This window comes from Symphalangus syndactylus, chromosome 15, assembly GCF_028878055.3.
Source record: "Symphalangus syndactylus isolate Jambi chromosome 15, NHGRI_mSymSyn1-v2.1_pri, whole genome shotgun sequence".
In the NCBI taxonomy this organism is placed as follows: Eukaryota; Metazoa; Chordata; class Mammalia; order Primates; family Hylobatidae; genus Symphalangus; species Symphalangus syndactylus.
Genome location: NC_072437.2, coordinates 100,997,392 through 101,018,424, shown reverse-complemented (window position 1 = coordinate 101,018,424; position 21,033 = coordinate 100,997,392). Strand labels below are relative to the sequence as shown.

Sequence of the window (21,033 nt, the reverse complement as noted above, 5' to 3'; positions counted from 1 at the left end):
TTTTGTAAAGCAGATCACATGAGGGCACAGGCTGGGAAAACCATCTCCTCAGGGTGCCCAGAATTGGTCTGTCCCTCTTAACTGGCTTTTTGGTGATTGTAGACAAATAGTGGGGATTTGTTTTCCCCTTTCTCTCCATTCTCCAGCCTCATACCAGAGAGCTGCTTCCAAGGGAGCAGCATCCTTCACTTGACCCATGCATCCAGGAGACTTTGCTCCTGTCACCCAGAGTCCAGGGAGGATGCTGCCCCAGGAATGAGCTCACTGGGCTATTCCACACTCTCCTGACCTGAGAAGCCACCATTTCCCCCTGCTGCAAGCCACTGGAGAACATTTGCATCCCGTTACATTTTCTCCCTCCTGGAAATGCATCCTTATTCAAAGGGGACGTGGTCACACATTTCTACCTTCCCAAGCGAAGCTGTCACCATGGCAAGTGCTATGCCCTATAACACAGGGAGAAGAATCCTGCACCTTCAGCACACAGAACAGGGCAACAGCCAGAACCGGGTAACCCAATTAAATAAAACAAATATCAAAATGAGACATAAGCTAAATATGAGAAATAAAATAAAATGGGGAGGTGAGCTAGGACAAAAGGGTGGTTGAGTTCTCAGGCAAGACGTGACTAAAATGTGCATATTGGATTCGAGCACCGTCCCGAAACAGTGAGTAATGAGGCAGAGCGGTGGCGGCCGCGCACCGTCTTTGCAAGGCTATTAAAAGCTGTCATGCTCGGTTGTTAAAAGGAATGGGGTCAGTTAAATGCACCTTGCTCCGCGCAGGTTGAAGAAAACTGTTCCCCTGGAAGCCAGGGAGGAACCTCCGTGTGGTGTGAGGAGGGATGTAGGGCCGGCCTCGGCCCGAAGCAGCCAAATGTACACAGCAAGTTGCAATGCATTGCAGGTTGCTCGGTGGCAAGTTGACCTGGCCTTGCTCTGCAGAGTGAGAACGCCATCCCCGCGGACAGCCAGAGCGTGGTTGGCAGCCAGGGCAGATGCTTCACCCACTACAGAGGCTCCCTCTGTAACACAGAGTTTGGGGGATTCAGTTTAACACATCGAAAAGTCATAGATTTAAACTTCAAAACCACTCAAACTGTGATTAGAGAGAAGTCTCAGGAAAGTAGTGAGGATTGGTCTTGCAGTTGTACCTTGATACCCAAGCATGAGCTATTAGGTCATAGGCTCAAAAGATGAGTGATACCTATGCCTGTTGCGGCGTGAAGGTCACCAAGGGTCATTGGAAAGAACATGGGAATGGTGAAACATCTGCGTTACATTTCCCAACTCAAACGGGTTGCTCACTGAGGTTGTATTTTCTTTTGTTTTGTTTTCAGGGGCCCCTTAAGAGAGGATTCCAATGACATATAAGTCTTTTTAAAATTTAGCTTACTTATTATTAAAAATGAGAAAATGTCATGACATTCCAAGTCTTAATCATTGAGTGTAAAGTGAAGAGAGATTTTAACATTTTCCTAAGATTCCTGATGATTCTAGATTGACTGAAAATTATGTAGTATCATATTTATTCTGCCCTTGCCTCAGAATCTCCTTCCCTCATTTTGACTTACAAGTAAACATCTGTGCTCTTTTCTACATATTCATTCCTGCTATACTTTGTGAATGCTCCTTAGTGAGGTTCATTGAGAGGATAGAGGCTTTCTGAGGTATAAATGCACAGGAAATCATACATAAAGAACTTAATTATAAGTATCGACACACCTTTTATTAAGAAAGGGTGTAAGTATTCATAGGCTGAAATAATTCTCAAATATATGTCAGACACATGGCACTTTTAGAAATTAAACAGTCTTGGAGGCTGGGCACAGTGGCTCACACCTGTAATCCCAACACTTTGGGAGGCCGAGTTGGGTGGATCACCTAAGGTCAGGAGTTCAAGACTAGCCTGGCCAACATGGTGAAACCCCGTCTCTACTAAAAAATACAAAAAATTAGCTGGGCATGGTGGTGGGCACCTGTAATCCCAGCAACTCAGGAGGCTGAGGCAGGAGAATCATTTGGGCCCGGGAGGCGGAGATGCAATGAGCCGAGATCACACCACTGCACTCCAGCCTGGGCAGCAAAAGTGAAACTCCATCTCAAAAAAAAGTCATGGAGATTGAGATTCAATTAACTTAATTAAAGATTGGCAGCCCAGTGTACGGAGAGGGTGTGGCTTTGGAGTCAAGAAGCCCTGGGTTTGGATCTAGTCCACCCCATTTCCTGCAGAGTGACCTTGGGCGAGTTACATTCTCTGTCTGATTTTCAATTTCCACACCTACGAAAAGGATAAGAGTGTTACCCACCTTCCAAATTTGTGTCGAGGATTAAATTAGCTGCTTGTGCAAAAGTGCTTTCACACACCCCAGCCCAAAGAAGAAACTAAAAAAAAACCAAATTGCTTTCTATTTCCCTCACTTCCAAGAGCAAATCATCCACTCCACAGATTTTCCTGAGAAAACTGATCTCTCTCCAGAGAGAGGCATTTATTACTAAAGTAGAATCATGAACTGTTTTAATGCTCTGATTAGGGTAAACTGCTCAGTAATGTATATGTTATATTTCTTTTGAGCATTTGCGGCATTATGTTTTACCTGAAGTAGCTATAGCCAAAAATTCTGATGAAGTTTCAAATGTGATCGTCTAGGATAGGGATTGGCAAACTATGGCCAATGGGCCAAATCTAGCCCACTTCCTTTTTTTGTAAATAAAGTTTTATTGAAACACAATCACACACATTCATTTACAAACTGTCTATGGCTGCCTTTACCCTACAGCAGCAGAATTGAGTAGTTGAGTCAGAGAACCATGTGGCTTGCACAACTTAAAATATTAACTATCTGGCCGTCTCCAGAAAAGTTTTCCAACATCCTTTCTAGGGAGAAAATATGTCTAAATTAAAAGGCACCATCTGTACAAATGCAAATTTCACAAGAACAGGATTAGGGCTTGTTAAAAACTATATCTCCACTGCCTAGTAGAAGAGGCCTTCAATAAATATTTGTTAAGTTAACAAATAAATGATTGAACTTTCCAAAGAAGGGACCATTTTTTCACTGATTTTTTCAGGATAGACATGTTTTTGAAGAATTCGGGATACATCAAAGTTTGGGCAATCAAATCACATATCAGATGCTCTAGAATAACATCCCACTTTTAGCAATCCAGGACTAAGCTTTTTGGCAAGGTTAAAATGGTTTCTGCAATTAAAGGAACTGCCCCTGACTTACTTGCTTTGTAGGCACTAAATTTTCATAGATTTTCTTAAGGCGGACTGTGCTTTTGGTTGCTGTTTAGTTTACTGATATGATGGAGAACAAACATGGCAATTCTGCTGAGGTTGGGCTCCTATAAGAAAATCAGGGGCTTTCGGGCAGAGGAAGCACACAAATTTTGTCCTGAGCTCAACCACCACCAGTTGGCTGTAATTTTAACTGTCTGATGGGAGTCCATCAGAAACCCACTGCAGAGCTAGGCCAATTTAAGACTCTATTAAGAACCAGGTCAGCAGGAGAAGCCTATGTTGAAGATTAGTAGTGCAGAAGCATAAGGTCAGCTCTCCCAGGAAAATGGGGAATAATATTTAAGATAGTTATGCCAAGAAAGTAAGCAGCTTGGGAGGCTACTCAGTTGCATTCCAAGAAGACCTCCTTTTGCCATTTTAATGGTCATCTTTAAGAAAAGCCATGCCATGTCTTCAGATACTGTTTCATTTCTGGCAAGACCTCAAAAGGATATGAAAGCAAAACAAAACAGAACTGCAATAAGCATGAGAGTAAGCCCAATAAAATGAGGAGGGTGGATATTTCAATCGATTTGTCAGTTTAGCTTTACTAGCAAGCAAAACATTTCCAAACTGACAAGCAAATCGTAATGTAGTCCCCACAGAGTGAGGGTAAGCAAAAGAAAGGGTTCCTGAGATTAATGTCCCAGCAGCTGCATCCCCAGTTCAGTCTCCTAGGTAGTATGAATAATGGATGGGCTAAAAGGCAAAATGCACAATAATGTTCTTTTATTAATGAAATGAAGACTATATGTGATGGCTAGCAATAAATTAAGAAAAGCAAAAAAGGAAAAGCAGTCAACGTTTGCCTCTGAAAAATGCAGTTACTTAAATCCAATAATTACTGCCATGACAGAAAACATTGCCTCACAATGAAAATGAGTACATCTCTTGTGAATCCTGCAAGTATTGCAGAACAGAAATATGTTTGGTCCATAGACTGTAAGGGCTATTGTTTGCTAAGAGAAAAACATAACCCATTAAGTAGATTGATGGTGATATTAAGCATGTTCATAGAATTTCATAGGTGAAAGTTTCCCTAGGGATCATGCACAATAAGCCCCCTTCAGTCTATGGACCTGGAAATTGGGGCTCGATGTGGTTAGAAAACATGTCCAAGGTCACATAATTAGCTGAACTAGGACAAAAAGCTAATTCTCCTGACTTCCACCTACTGCTGCTTCCAAGGGGATTAAACTTAAGCTACCAGACAAGACAGGCATTAAAGACATGGGGTGCCTCAGACTGGCAAAATCTAAGCTAATGCTTCAGTTCATGTTCTTGATTATTCCTGACCTTCCTCCTCTATGCTATGTTTTTCCTTTAACGTTACAGACATACCAGATGGGTAGTTCATATGTCTTTATACTGATTTTCCCAATTTAATGTCAGAACAAAGGATTTAAACTATCTGAGCACATGTAGAGGATACTGTCATTTCATTGTGACAGAAGAGGCCACTGGCCAAATTCAGTAGACATATCCTTTATGGGAACAAATCTGATAATAGGCAAGCGCTGTCTTTTATTTATGTATGCCTGGTGTTACGGCAGGCACCAACATGATGGGGATGGATTTCGCTAAGATTTTCAGCTACCACATGTGCAGCCACCTGAGTTGCTGAGGTAGCTGGCATTATTTTACCATTCCTCTGCTTTCACACTTGATCTAGCATCTGCTAAGGGCTTTGTGATAAGCCAGGGCTTACAGTTTGTGGTAGGACTATGCAGTGTTTCTTCTGGGTAGGACGGGTTTATATTAGTCCATTTCTCTATACCATTTTATTTAATCAACCATGTGTTCTCTCTTTACCAGCTTCCCCCAGGCCATCATTACTCAGCTCTCACCCAGTACACAGCATGGCAGTCGCTATCGTGCACATATGTGAAGTAACTAGGTTAGAGCTGCATCCTTGGTTACCACTGGTCAACTCCAAAATCTCAAGAGATTTCTTGCTTACCTCTAACCTGTGATAATTAGCACCAAAATGTGATAATGCACTCTTCAGAGTCTCTTAGGATCTCTTAATGAAGTGGTAACTTACTAAGGAAACACTTGGGAATTCTGCAAGCCTATTCGTGTAGGTTCCAACAAAGCTACAAACTGTGAACAAAATAACTAATAAAATAATAAATCTGTTAGGAACTCTTAAGTGTTCATGGAGCCTCAAGCCTATATCTGAGGACATACTTAATTTACAAAAATAGGCATTTCGAAGAGAACCTATTTGCTTGATGTCTGGGGATTCTTTTGTGATTGATAAAGAGTAAAGCTAGCCACACACACACACACACAAAATCAAGTTGACTCTTGAGGACTCCCCTGCCTAAAAAAATAGTAAAGCTGCCTTTTAGAAATGGTTGAAAGGGCTCAGACTCTGAAGTTGTGATGCAGCATTTCAGAGGAACAAATTATGTTTCAAATGCTTTTTTGTTTTCAGGGGTGGGGAAGAAATTTTCAATTGGATTACATGTTTTATGACTATACCTTGTAAAAATTATATATTAGCCTACAGTGCTATTTCCTTGGTAACTTCATCTGTCCCAGACTGCATATATGGGCTACAAAATTCGATTGGAAAAGAAGCACTGCATATATTTTAGAGTCAAGTTAATTTTGTAGCCACAAACTCCTAAACATCATACATGACAGTGTTTAGTATGATAAGAAATTAGACCACAATAAATGCTTGTAGGATGAATGAATTCATAAGAGAATTTTGACTTTATCTGACATAAGAGTTTGGTCATATTTGAAACATAAGTTATGGTCTTAAATATTGACTCAATACTTTTTACATTTTTGTGTTAGAGTTGCTTTGAATTCTATTTTTTGCTATTGTTATTATTCAGAAAGTATATAGTCCCCTAAAATAATGCTGTATTAATTAAGAAATATTTAATACACAATATGTGTACCACAGTCTACTAATCATCTGGAAAATGCAAAGAAGTTTCAAATTCTACCATAGAGTAGTTGGGGTATTTGGGGAATATGCAAAGAAAAAAATAATAGAAGGTCAGTGTGCAATTAATTCCCAAAAGTTTGGCCAAAACAATTCTCACCTAAGGAGTTTAGAAAGAAAAAATACGGTACAGGTGATAAAATTTGATCCAGTCTTCAAGAATAAATAAATTGGCCAGGCACAGTGGCTCACACCTGTAATCCCAGCACTTTGGGAGGCCGAGGCAGGTGGATCACCTGAGGTCAGGAGTTCGAGACCAGCCAGGCCAACATGGTGAAACCCCGTCTCTACTGAAAATACAAAAATTAGCCGGGTGTGGTGGTGGGTGCCTGTAATCCCAGCTACTTGGGAGGCTGAGGCAGGAGAATCACTTGAACCCGGGAGGTGGCAGTTGCAGTGAGCCAAGATTGTGCCACTGCACTCCAGCCTGGGCAACAAGAGTAAGACTCCGAAAAAATAAAAATAAATAAATAAATAAATAAATTTGAGTGGGCAGAGAGAGAAAGAGAGGTAATTTCATGTTGGTGAGTACCTTGAACCAAGAGGTAGATGTGAGAATTATTAAAGTACATTCAGAGATGTATCAGTTTGGACTGTTTTTATGGCAAGTGAAGAAAACCAAAACCAAACTGGCTTAAGCAAGAAGGGAAATATATTCTTTTACATAACCTGAAAGTTTCACAGGTTGAGTCTGAGTTCAGTGATGAATGGATCAAGCACTCAGTTAATGCTTGGTTTCTTGGCATCCTTCAACCCTGCCTCCCTGTGTTGGCTTTAGTGTTGGACTTCACATGGTACCCAGGATGGGAGAAGCAGCTCCAGGCCTACCAGTCTCTCATCATAAATGTGAAGTTCCAGCAAAAGTCTTACCATGTCCTGTTGATGGGAGATAGGAGTAGGGTCAACTTCATCAGAATCATGGAATGTGGGAGTGAGGAGGTATCCAAAGGGAAATTAAGGTTTAGTTAACCATAGGCAGAGTAAACAGATGCTGCGCTTGAAAATCACGTGTCCACTAAAGGAAGACAATGAGTCTACTGATGCCATAGGATCATTTTGAGTAATAATAGGTACTACACCCTGGAAGTTTTTATTGGAAGCACATTGCAAAGGCTGGGACAAGGAATTGGGCTTTATGAGGAGCTGTAAATAAATTGGACCTTGTAGAAATTGACCTGACAGCTGTGTGCAGAATGGACCGGAAGGTGGGTGCTCCAGAGAGAAGCAGATCACCTCTATTGTACTTTCTCATATTTCAAAAGCCACAAAGTTTTTGGAGAGAAACAGATCACCTCCATTATACTTTCCCATCTTTCAAATGCCACAAAGTTCGTAGAATATCTACCGTGTACTATGAACTGTGGAAAACACAGAGACAATATCCAAGGCTTGACCTTGGTCCTCCAAAGAGTCTACAAAGTGGTAGGGAAAACAGTTAATTAGGGTCAATTATAGTGCAGGCAGGATGAACAACGATAACGGTACTAGATTGTCATGGAAACAGAGAAGGAAGAAGTTCCTAAAATACTTTCTCTAAGTAGAGTGGGCAGGGGCCCAGAAGAAGAGACATGTAGGCAGAGACACCCTCTGGAACATCTCTGAGAGCAAGTCAGTTGGGAATCCTCAATGCTGGTTTGAGAATATGAGGATCTGAGGGGTGGAAAACTGCACCTCTGTCATCAGACTCAGGTCTCCTTAGGAGTTTATGAGCATCAAAATTCAGAATGTGTACACGGGACTGTGTACATGGTGGATCCTATCTGCTTCTACAAAGAGAAGTTTCTCTGATCATCAATGTGGAGAAGCCACTGTCTTTTGGTCTTTGATACTACCTGTGGCCAATGTCTTTCCCTAGCTCATGCTGGCTGGGAACAGAGAAGGGATGAGCTGCTGGGAGTGCAGGGACTTTAATTTACCATTTCAATAAACTTCAGAGTAAATGGGAAGAAACTGCTTGGGCTTTGCACAGGAGTAGACTGAGTTCTGTTCCTAGTTAGCAATGCACATGGGCAAGTCTCTCCACATGCCTAGGCCTCAGTTTCCCTGCCTGTAAAGACAGAGCATTGGACAAAAATGCTTTGTAAACCCTCATTCAACTTTAAGAGTCTGCAAATCCAATAGCGACAACCTTGAACCACTTATTCCATGACATATGCCCATGACCGTGATATATTTCCAAGAATACGTGTCATGAGGATCCTGGGGATCCATGCACCTGAAAGCTCAGGAGCATTGGTGCATGAGGCCTTATCTACAAAGGTGAACATTTAGAAAGCTGCTGACTAGGGCAGTCTATAGGACTGGCCAGAACTGACTACTTCAACAGCGACAGGTGAAGGGCTTTCTAGGCAGGACAAGTAAGGAAGAGAATATAATTGTTCTTACGAGGATTTGCAGAAATGAAGGTGAAAATGAGGGTGAGGGGACCATCCAAGCATGGGCTCAATATTAAGTGCCACCAGCTTCTGCATAAACTGAATTACAGTATTTGTGGAGAATGGTGTATTTCAATGGCTGCAGCCAAGAGTGTGACGTATTGAGTGGATAATGGGGAAATGAAGTAAATATCAAGAAGGTGCCAGTGAAACTGAAGGAAGGAGGGAAAGTACTGAGTTAAATTCTAATGTGAGCTTTGTGCAAATTGCTTTTCTATGACCTGCAGTTACTTGATTTTAAAACAGTGTCTTACATCAAATTGTAAAGAAAAGAACACCTTACATTTCTGGGAGTCTTGGCTGTTTAGAAAGCATTTGCATATCCATTTCTACCTGCAGCAACTCTGTGAGAGTGGAAAGGTGTTCCTTATTTAAAAGATGAGAAACCTGGGTGAATGGTCAGCAATGGACAGAGTGGGATGCAAAATCCCTGACCACAAACCTGATGTGCTTTTCTTCCCCACATCTGACTGCCTCTGTTCACAAGTCAGAATTCATTCCAATGCCAATGACTTTTTTCTTTCTCAAGGAGGTAGAAATAGAAAGATTTTTTATGACCAAGAGGTGTTTATATTACTCTTGGATTAACTACAAAATGCTTTTTATGTAAGACAGCCTAAATAGACGTCTGTTTTTTACAAACATTCAACTCTACACAAACAGAACATTTCAGTTTGCTTTGAAAGCAAAATACCATGTGTTGTAACTTTACAATGTTTTAAATAAAGTTAGGAATTTGGGTTTATGATACTGAAAATATCATAAAACCAATAGGTGTAATACTAAGAACTATATGAGGGTCCTTAAAAATTCAGCAAGAATCAAAGGTAGACGTTTCAACAGACCGGTTACTGAATCATCGTATTAACAATCTAGTGAGACAAGAAGTGAATTATTGAAGTTTATCTTCCTCATTGGTTTGTAACACTGTTCATTCAGTGTGTGGATAGTTTCTGAAGTAGAGCAGTTCAGCCTAACGAAGCCATTTACTGTACTGGTTCTACACACTGCCTCTCTTTATCTCTTTATTACTTCATTTTGGAACTTTGATTGGCCTATTTTAGATCTAAGATTGCCCTAATGCTATACTGCAGTTGTATGAGGGGCTTAGTTTTCACTTTGTTCTCAGAACCAGGCTGGCTATAAATTTATCTCTGTTCTTTGAAGGAGCTAACAGTAAATTTTCAAGAGGAAAAATGGTGGTATATATCCCTGTAGAGGAAAAGTAATCTCTTAAAAGCAGAATAACCTCTAGGCTACATCCTTTTAAAGAGGGATTTTCAAACAAGTATGCCTTCAACTTTTATATGTGTTCTATATTTTTCTTCAGACCTCATACCTACTCTTCTGCTTTCTGTGTAAGATTTCTCTATAATGACCCCCGTTTTTCCCCCACACCCATTAAATCTGTGATGAAGTCATGCTGTTCCCCATTCTGATGTCGTGATAACATCCAGAGCTACAGGCAGATAACACATCCGGGGAATCATCGGAGGTCTCCTCAGGAAATTGGGGCATAGAGACTGGGAGTTGGAATACCTACGAAACTGAATCTCAGTTTCATAAATTACCAAATACTATAATGAAAATGAACTTTGTAAAGTGAAATCCGTGGGAAGGTTTCCACTTGGTTTAATTGCATTCAAAGCAGTGTTCAATTTCAGGCATTGGTTTCATCAAAATTAAACCAATCCTTCCCAGAAATTCAGCCACACTCCCTCATCAACAGATAATAAGATCATTTAGAGTGAGGAGGTGCTAAAAGAACAGGATGAGCCGTGGCTCCGTTTCCATGTCTGACTGACAGCTTCATCACCTTTCATCTGTATTATGCAGCTACCCTGAGCTGCATGTTAATTGAAGTTGCCCAGGGAGCGTTTTTACACACAGGACTCAGGCACCCCTTTTCAGAGAAGGTGGGAGTGTCCTCTGGCTAGCCTAGGAGGCACCAAGGGTAAATAAATGTTCAGCTAGCAAAAGTCTGGGGAGGAGTGGGGAAGGGTCAAACCCAGTACACCATCCATCCTGCCTGTGCCTGCAGATGTCATGACCAGGTCCCTTAAAGACCTAGATTTGTGGGGAGCAGAGGGCTCCCTGAGAGTGGTGACTATCAACAAAAAGTGTGCCATGATGGACAGGTGAACTTGGCCAGTGTATTTTTTCTGACCTCAGAAAGTTCTAGAAAGAGTTTGTTTTGCCTTTTCCCTCGCCCTAATTGTCCTCTTTCTCATTTTATGCCCCTGCTAGACCACCGCTCTTGATAAGGAGAGGCAGGTTTTCCGACGAAGACGCAACCAGGATGTGAGGAGCCGGTACAAGGCGCAGCCAGCTCCTCCCGAACTCAACTCGGAATCGGAAGACTACTCCCCAAGCTCCTCCGAGACTGTTCGCTCCCCTAATTCGCCCTTTTAATAAGACCCTTTTACTCAAAGTCCTAGCTTAACCCTTTGAGACTCTTGAGATTTTTTTCCCCAAAATTTGTGTAAAACAGTTTCATCTGATCTATCTAGCGCTCAATGCTTGAATGGCAGAACTGAAAGTGTTTTCAGGTATCTTTGTAGCGGTTTCCCTTTACTGAATGAGATGACACGTGGTGATTGTGAAGATGGTAATTTGCTGCTAATAGAGTCCTCAAAGGGTTAAGGCCAATTTGCAATTTTTTTTTTAAACTTAGAAGCAATGAATGTTTTCATCAGTCAAGCTAGGATCTGCAGTATGTAATATAGCACTTGTTAACCCTCTGAGTGCATAGAATTTTATTGAGAATTCTTGTTGGGGAATTTTTCAGGCCTTTGGATGTATACACACATGTTTCTTGATTTTACTGCAGATCAAGGGGTGTTGTTAGATGCTGAAATGTCCAGAAAAGAAGGACATTTAGAATGATATCTTGTTTGTCCTTTTCTGTGGGTTTAGAACGTGGCAGGTTTATAACTTCGACACGCGCACGATTCTTTCTTCTTCACAATCCTATTCAGAAACAGATTTTTTTTTTCATAAGAGATATGACTGTCAGTTGCAGTGAGTTCTGCATCCCAGGTGGAGGGAATTGGGTTTGTGGCAAAGAGCTTGACCCAGGAAATAGATGGTGTCCCCCAAATTGTCTCCACATGAAGATGTACTGATGACGCCCCAGAAATGCTGCTTCCATATCAGCTGCTGCTAGCGCCAGCGCAGACTCTCAGGGAGTCACCACAGCTTGTCTTGTGCTTGGTGAGTGAGGGTCTCTCTACTCAGTGTCAGACATCTACAGGAAAGAAACAACTGGTAGAAAAGAGCAATAAATTGCCCGGTGCTCTGTAGGGCTGGAATTTCAAACAGAAAGGGAATAAAATCCTGTGATTTTTCTCACCTGCTTTTCCACGCACTGTGGTCATCACTGTGCAATCTACATCTAGTATGAAATCCACACATAGGAGAGCTGGGGCACAAGGGGACTGGAGGCAGGTGCTTTGCAAGATGGCTGAGGAGAAAGCACACTGGGAACACAATCCAGAATGTTCTAACAATAAGTTTTCAGTGAATAAACCACTGGCAAGACAATTCCATGTGCACCTTTAGGTTACCTATATAGTCTCCCAGGAAGATCAGGTTGAAAGACCTAGATGATACCCCTGAGAATAAAACCTCCATTCCCCTAAAATTTTTTTAAATACCACTGTCTTTAGCTGTCCAGGAGGTCATAGTGGTTTTTCTGTCTTTGGGCCAAGTCCTGTCTGAGACCTGTATTTTCACTCCTGTTACCAAATCTGTCTCCCTAGTGCAGTGTCTCCAGGCCTGAGTTTCTTCCGGAACAGATTCCATTTTAGAATGGGGATTTGCAGGTTCTGTGCATCACTGCAGTGCTCAGAGAGGATTCTCCTGGGGTGTCTTACAGGCAGGTGCCCAACTCAAATGTGCTCCCAAGGTTTGCTGGGCTCTGGGATCCACGAGACAACCAGGGAGGGATATCTCATGAAATTTGCATCTGGTGGCTGAACAGTACCTATGTTCTCTGTTTTGAATATACTTTAATACCTGAGAGTCTTAAAATTTGTGAACAACGTTTCTATAGTCCTTTATTTTCAAATGCACGTTGATCTTCACTTGCTGCATTTTTACTCAACCCTGAAACTATGGTCTACATTAATATGGATTTTTAAATCACATGTCATTACTTTTGCAACACCATCTCCAAAATTTTTTGCTCTTTTACATTTAGGTTCATCTCTGTGGTCTGTGTTGTCCTGACATGTAAAAAGCATATCGTTTATTGAGGTTTTTTTCCCCCCCTTTTAGAGCATCCGGAAGTGATAACACACAAAATCACAAAGTAGCATAAATCAGTAAATTAGTTGAGTTGTTTTTGGGGGAAGGTGGGGGTGGGGGGCACAGAACACCAGAAAGAGTGTTGGTGTGTAGGTAGATTCCATATTAATGAGGAACACTGAACTAGTCGGAAATTACTGCTTTCTCTAGCAATATAAAGCAAAGCGCTATTCCAAGGCTATGGAGTAACTCTACAGCCTGGCCTCAACTGGAAAAGTGTGAAGAATGCAATGGGCAGAGACCTACCTGCAGTGGACTGTCGTTTTCCTTTCTTTCTCTGAATTACTGCTTTTTCTGTGGGCATTAACTATATTGCTCCAGCATCTAGTGTACTGAGCCTGCAGTGCATGGCTCAGGCCTTTTCCCATCGACGTCTAGGGGGACTCTGGACCGTGTGAAGCTAGGGGGTGTTTCTCAGCACACTGCAGAAGGGCAGCTCAGAAGAATGCAGGGCCCATTCAGCATGGGGATCCCAGCACATCACTGTCGAATCTGAGTGATCTATGCTGAATAAACAGTGGAATGTGACCAGTCAAGTAGAAATCTTGAGTAATCAGATGGAATGCAATCTTTCTAACATTAAGCTACCAAGATCCTGAATGTCAGAGATGTACTCAGAGGGTTAACAGACAAGCACAAGGCATGCTGACTACATTGGTGTATCCAGATTGCTTTGCTTTTAGCCAGTGCTTTCTAAATTTTTTTCTCGACATTCTTGGGATAGTTCAAGTTTGAAATAATTAAGTGGTGGTGTTCTTTAAGGAATTTCTATAACCAAATTGATCTTATTTTTGATTTCACTTATCATAGAACAAATATGTATCATTATGGCAGTGTATCTATGTAATTATCAATTTAATCATCACCACAAGTGTTTCCATATTTTTTCCCAAGTATTTAATATAGCTCTCTTATGGTGGTGGCCTGGTGATGGGGACTGTCTTTCTTTTACTGACACATGTCCAACCATATGGTATTTTCAAGGGAATTTTAAGATTCATCTTTTCAGTTTGATAGTAGACTAGTTAAGGAAGAACTCTTTCATTACTTGCATCGTGTAAATCATCTCTGTAGACATGTGTTCATATTAATGAACACATTTTTTCTCAACATTGTAGCAGAAATCATTTTATTCGTCATGATCAATGAATATGTGATTTGCTCCAGATCGTTAGAAGGAAAAGTAAGATTTCAGTCATCAAAAATGTTTTTACCGTAGCCCTCATCTAACTTACACGTGGTGCATATTAAAATAAGCAGAGAAAAAAATATGAATAAACTACTGAAAACACTTGGTGTTTTGTGTTCAATGAGACCTTCCTGCAACCTGCTCCCCATGGGTGGCAGTTAACAGGCCCATCAGATATTGTCGAAAGAAAGCAATATATCCATGAATGAAGGCTAAAATTGCAATCCTTTACCCTTTGAGGCATATTTCAGTTGAAAACAAAAAGAAAAGAAAATTTGGCTTAGAGGGTCACAGAGCTCCCATATGACCAAGTCTCAAGCACATTAAATCATGGTTGTTTACTGGCCAAGGGCGTCCATTAGACAACTCTATCCCTTGCGCTGAAGCTCAATCGTGCTGAGGGCTGAGGGAGAGCTTTCTTAATATTACTGTGTTGCTCCTAGCCCTTCTCTGGGTTAGGATCTGTCAGCATTTCTATGATAAACTCCTATTCTCAAAGGTTTTTAATTTGACCATAAAAATGTGCCCCAGGCTGAAGTTTGCTATACAGGGCTGTACCAAAGAATGAAGGTTTACTTCCTTCTCTTTCCAACTTCTTCCCCATTCTCCGAAGACAAGAACAACCAAAAAATCTGGTATGATCCCTCCTTAATAGTGATTTCAGAATTTTGGAAAGCACCAAGATCCAATATGGTGGTTTTAATGTAGTTACTCATTCACATATGTTTTTTAAATTTAATGGGTCACCTGGCATATATTGTAGATAACATATCTTTTCTATAATTTGTAAGTCAATTTTTTTAACTGCTACATGATTTTTTTTTTTTTTTTTTTTGCCCAAGGATTTTAAAAGACTTGCAGTTGGTCAGTTCAAAACTCAGATTTTTCTACATATTGTCTGCCATGTCCATTAGGAGTTTGGGGAAAATACTCTCACACAGACCCTTACTTTGCATGCAGTTTAGAGGGTAAGATATATGCTTCTTTTGGGGATAAAGATTTCCTTACTTAATTGTCAAATTTCATGGAGCCATTCTAGTCTGTTGGGGGAAAATAGTGATTAAAAGCACTTCCAAAATTAACATTTTTTGACAATTCAGATATGATAAGAAGCAGGGGAAAACAACACACTTTACTCTTTTCTTGCTTAAAGGCAAAGAAATCAATGAAACTTGAGGACACATTAAACATTTGATAACTGCAAATGTGCTTTAAAAATTGGTTCAATGGTGCTTACACATGAAACAGTAACAAATGGGGTTCCTACGACTGTCAGAAGGAATCTTTAGTTTGTATGTAATTACACACTAGAGGAGGAGGTGCTCTTAAGCCAGTCTTTTATTTTTAATCATCTCAAATATGCAACCATTCATCCAGTAACATTAAGGGTCGTAAACTGGTGGGAAACAGGAAATTCAGTGGAGAGGCTTAAATGCCTCTGGTTAGAGTGGGGGTTTTTGTTTGTTTGTTTATTGTTGGGTTTCAACACTGAGCATCATTTCTGTGATCAAGTTTCTAACTGGCATGTTTTTTGATCATGAGGTTTACCATATCTTGCCCATACAGACGATTGAGAGATCTAGTTTCATTTTGTTCCCTAAAGAAAGAGCACTCTCTAAAATTAAATCATACCTGTAAATTTCTTCAGCATTTGTTTCTGTTCAACGAAATTGAGACCCTTAATGTTGCTTTAATGTAAAATTGTATATTTTGTCTGTGATATACTTTATTAATTTAAAGTAAGTAATAGTTCTAAAGTCTTCACTGTTGCTACTAAGAGAAAATAGAATTTTAAAGGTGATGATAAAGATGCTGTAATGTCAGTTCATTCCAGTCCAATCAAATATAGTAAGAAAGAGTCCTTGAATTGTTCTCTAGGGACAATTTCTCACTTGTCATTGACATTAATCTTTAGTGTATTCTCAGAAAAAATAAAAAGAAATTGAAACTGGTCCAAGGTTATATACTCATATCCTCGATAACTTTTGAAAAAAAATTTTATTAGGAAATTAATACTAGCCTTTTTCATTCTGGCTGAAAGAAAATTATTGAAGGATTAGTTGAGTGTGAAATTAAATAGTATTTTGCTCATACATACTAAAAAGGTGGGTAGGGACTTGATGCATTTAAACAAGTTTCTGAAAGGTTTCAATTTGATTCAAGAAAAAAATTCAATATTTCTTTTGAAAATACTGGATTTATCACTTGCTGCATGGATCAGATGGCGTAGGTTAATCTTTGATTTTCAGAATCCTAATGAAATAACTTTCAAACAATTTGTGTCCTTAATCAAAGGTGGAATGAGATCCAATTTTTCCCCCTAATCCTTCAGTTTAAGCTGATACATGTAGGTTAATGTGGAATGAAATCATCTGTGATATATTATGTTCATTTATCAACTGAGCTTTTTTGATGTTGCCTGTTTTTATGTAAAACATGTTCTTAAAGTTAATAAAATAACAGTACTTGGTGTATGAACTACTACATAATACCTTAGCTGAAGGGTACACTCCGGTTCATTTGCCATATTGGAGTAAAATTTCATCTTAGTTCAATTCATAATTGACACATTCAGTCCACGAAGGAATAGCCCAGCTGTGTTCTTAGGGGGAATTCTCTCTATGCAAGGCTTTAAAAATTAGTCATGCGGTCAGAGAGTAGCTTTCCCACATGTCCTCCATAGCACGGTGTGTATTTCATGAGCATAATTCAAAAACAGCTATTTCAAAAATGTCCCTTTTCATATATTACCTTCCTGCCTGGGCCACTGACTTGGATAAATACAAATAAATCAAATACCATTCAGCCCTATTTTATCCTTCAACCTATGTGCACAGGCTCTCCAGAGAAGGGTGTTGTTTTATCCGCTAACCTGTAATTAGCTGCCACTTTTGTAGCAATTTCCCATTAGGCATTCCGTGTGTAATATTGGCCTTAGAGAAAATTGCAAAACTGTACAATGGATTTAAGTTCTTTCCTATTGAGCTTTTCAATGCTAGGAGATTGAAAAGTCAGCCAGCAAAAGTGACTGCAGGTTCCCTGGTGTCCTATGAAGGTGCCAGAATATCTCCAAGTGCTTGTAAAATTAGCAGTCACCTTCCCTGCCATCCACAGGCTGCTGCTGCAGCTGCTGTTCTCCCTTTTGCTGTACTGTCGTGAAGTCACTGGGTCCTTTCTAGACTCTCCGACAACTGCTGGGAAACAATAGCTAAAGTGATTACTTCCTAAAGACCATTACCTTGTTTTACGAGGCTGGCAGCTCTGCCAAAAACCTGCCATCGAAAACCTGGGCCTTGGTGTGAAAGCCTCAAGCACAAGTCTGGGATTGGAGATGATAAAACTGCCACATATGGGAATTGGGAAAGAAGGACCTTCCACGACTCCTGGCCATTTGGATGGGTAGTGGGCAAGGTGGCACTCATGTACAGGGAAGGCGGTCCTGGAAATGGAAGTAACTGGGTAACAAACACAAAACAGGTATAGAAGCATCCTGGAAATATTCTTATAACATCTCCTAAGTGGAAGAAAAGCTGTGCTCTTCCTTAGAAGGTAGCCTGCACCCCGACCCCTGCCCCCCGCCCCCCCAAGCTCCAGGAGGAGCACCAGGGGAAGACAAGAAGCCACACCCAGCCAGCTGGACAGACCAAATCCATGCTGGCCATCAGCACAGTGACAGATGTCCCGGCCAGCTTGCCTGCACTTCCAAATCATTCATTTAAATGTTTCTTGAGTGAGTGCCAAAAACATGGAAGGCACTTCATTTGCGCCTAGAAAAGAGAAACTTCATTCTCTATGTTTATTTTCACTATGGATCAGAAGACTTTAAAGACAAGAAAATATATCTCAAGCTGGAAAGTTTGCCATTTATTCTGAGACTCTTAGCCCAGGGTTCAGCTGATGTACACACCCACATGTAGCAAGACCTTGCATGTATGGCATCTTCCAGCCTCTAACTTGAGGATGTGTGTCTACCATCTGCCTGTTCAATGGTACATGCACCCCATGGTACTCTTGGCTTGACTCCTGGGATCTGAGCTGGAAGGCTTTCCTGAGTCCTCTCTGCCATCTTTAATTACTGTGAGATTTTACCTCTTGTCATGCACTAATATTGCACTATGTCCATTAACCCAGCAAGCGTTAACAAGGACCTACGATGGGTGATATACTGTGGAGGCTGAGATAAACAAGCACAATTCCTGTTCTTAAGAATTTCCATCTAGTGAGAAATCTTTTACCCTGGATGTTCACAGGGTGGGGTGACTGATTTATCACTCACAGATGGCAGAACACCAGTTTGTCAGGGGCACAGCATCACTACCAGCCTGAGACTGGCTCTCAGCATGTGGAGACCGTGCAGGCTGCTCGCAAGCCAGCCATCAGTCACATGCAAATATACCTGTGGCCCACTCTATTACAACAATTCAAATGTCTCCCTTAGTAAACCTCTAGAAGGAAAAAGAAAGAGAGAGAGAGAGGAAAGAAGAAAGAGAGAGAGAGAGGAAAGAAAAAGAGAGAGGAAAGAAACAGAAAGAAAGAGAAAGAAGGAAGGGGGAAGGAAGGAAAGAAGGAAGGAAGGAGAGAAAGAAAAAAGAAAGAAGAAAGAAAGAGAAAGAAAGAAAAAGAAAGAAAAAACAAAGAGAAAGAAAAAGGAAAGAAAGAAAGAGAGAAAGAAAGAAAAGAAAAAGAAAGAAAGAGAAAGAAAGAAAAGAAGAAAGAAAGAAAGAAGAAAGAAAGAAAGAAAGAAAGAAAGAAAGAAAGAAAGAAAGAAAGAGAAAGAAAGAAAGAAAGAAAAGAAAGAGAAAGAGAAAGAGAAACAGAGAAAGAAAGAGGGAGGAAGGAAAGAGAAAGAGCGAGAAGCCAAGGAGGGAGGGAGGAAGAGAGCAAAGGAGGAAAGGAAGAAATAAAGGCTGAAGAGACCAAAGTTTCCACAGTCTTAAAACTGAGGTATCATTTGGAAAGTTTAAAAGGAAGGGAAATATCAGTGTCTCCCAAAATGTGTTCCTCAAAACCAGTCCTGGGAGATGCTGTGTGGGAATCGTGGAACACACTTTGGTATGAGTTCGACATGGGTCTTGGTCTCCGCCACATTTTCCATCCAGGAGCACAGTCCCCCTGTGACAGGATGAGTGTTTTATTATCATAAGATATCATCAATGGCTCCATCCGTGCATTCTTGTTGGAAGCAGGAGGTGGAGCCTTTCCCAAGAATCTTCTAATTTTCACACATCATTGTCCATTCTTTCCTGGACTTTCAAAATCCTCTTGGAGAACGTATTCTCCACCACCTGGAAGGACATACCCTGAACCTGTACTACTAAAAGGAATTGTAGCCTGGGGAAGCCCTCCCCGACACACCCCCCAACGCCCTCCCCACCATCTGTCATGTAGGCGAGTCTTCTGCTCCCACCTCTAGCAAGTTCCTGTCATATGCCCCCATCCCTCTGCTGGATCTGGGGCCACACAACAAAAGCCCTAACCACTACCTCTCCCACACTCACAGGCCTGTGTGAGAAAGAAGTAGAGAGTCGCCGTTCAGCGTGACCAGGGTCGTGGCGGAGGAACGCCCAAGACAGACACGTGGGATCACTTTGGAAGGTCATCTAACTGCCATGGGCAATCAGAGGCTTTCAGAGAAAGAGGAGGAAGATATTCCAAACCATGGGAACAATCAGTGCAAACACAGAGAACACAGAGGCGCTCAGAATCAGCGAGATGGAGGCTTCAAGTCAGCCCTAACGAGGCCAGGGTAGAGCCCAGGGAACTGGCCCGTCTCCTTGCTGTGCAAATGTGCTCAGGATGGGGTAGGCAGCTGTAAAAATGAAACGATGCCCAATGCCAGGTCCCAGAGCTAGCTAAGGAGGAAGTAGGGCTGGGAGGATGGCTCTTGAGGGAGAATTAGAGACCCTAGGCCCTTCTGAAATACTGTGGATTCCAATTGCTCCTTCACAGCAATAGCAGAGGGCCACCTCCTTGTGCAAACAAAGGAGCTAGCCATGGGTTAATCCTTTCCTAATGCATAGACCCTCCTGCTCACAAAGCTTATTAGCTCGCCACTCACGGGGAAAACCTTGTTCTCTCCTATGTTGTTCTGAGAAGAGAGAGAGACAGAGAGGAGAGGGAAATCCACTGACCCTGAAAATATTTCTCTCCCTCCTTCTTCCTGGACAAATCCACATTGTCACCTTTCCCTTACAGCAGGGCAATAATTTATGGTCCACCCGAGAGAGGTTTTGTTATTCCATCAGAATTACCTATTAATTTGCTGGATTCCTCTGATTAAGCAGTGAACTTGCCAGCGTGGCTGGCTCATCGTTCAGAATATGAAATATCCTTTCATTTTCAACAAGTAAATCCAAGTCCAAACCAACCCAGACATTTGCAATTTCTTCTCTTGACATGGTCTCCTCTGTTCCTACTGTCTCAGGTGTTCCATTTTTAAATAACATTTTCTAAGTTCTCTGCTATCTTTCTGAGCAAGCCTTTTTTTTTTCTTCATGAAAAGCTCCTATTGCTTCTTCTTACTTTATAGAGGAAGGTAACAGTTCACTTTGGTTTCTTAAATTGGAAAACTGAAAATGTTCTGCTCAGGATGGAAGGGAAGCCTCATCCTAACATATTTGTCTGCTGATTTGCTCAAAGGACTTCTGCCTTGTGGTTTTGTGGCTTCTCCTGAAATGCCCACACTTCAATATGCTTTTCTGCAAAAATCTTGCTGAGAGGTATTGTGTAGCTTAATCCTGTTGCCTCTCAGAGTCTTCTTACAACAGAGTGTTCCTCTCTCAATATGTTTCATCAGAAGAAAACCTGATGAAAACCCAGCAAGAGGAGAGAAACAAGGAGCACCTCTGTAC

The 21,033-nt window shown here is 41.2% G+C and overlaps 1 protein-coding gene and 1 long non-coding RNA gene across 5 annotated transcripts in view; one reads left to right on the top strand and one right to left on the bottom strand.

Moving 5' to 3' along the window:
• Positions 1 to 14,284, top strand: part of DCLK1 (doublecortin like kinase 1) — a 346,715-nt gene extending 332,431 nt beyond the window's left edge. For all 4 annotated transcript variants that reach the window (XM_055245218.2, XM_055245219.2, XM_055245221.2 and 1 more), the window contains one exon: positions 10,933 to 14,284. In XM_055245218.2, coding sequence (XP_055101193.1) covers positions 10,933 to 10,990 — 58 coding nt within the window. In that variant the 3' untranslated portion in view covers positions 10,991 to 14,284. The remainder of the gene's footprint in view (positions 1 to 10,932) is intronic.
• LOC129464154 (uncharacterized) overlaps positions 1 to 21,033 on the bottom strand; it is a 60,333-nt gene that overhangs the window by 16,433 nt on the left and 22,867 nt on the right. The window lies entirely within an intron of this gene.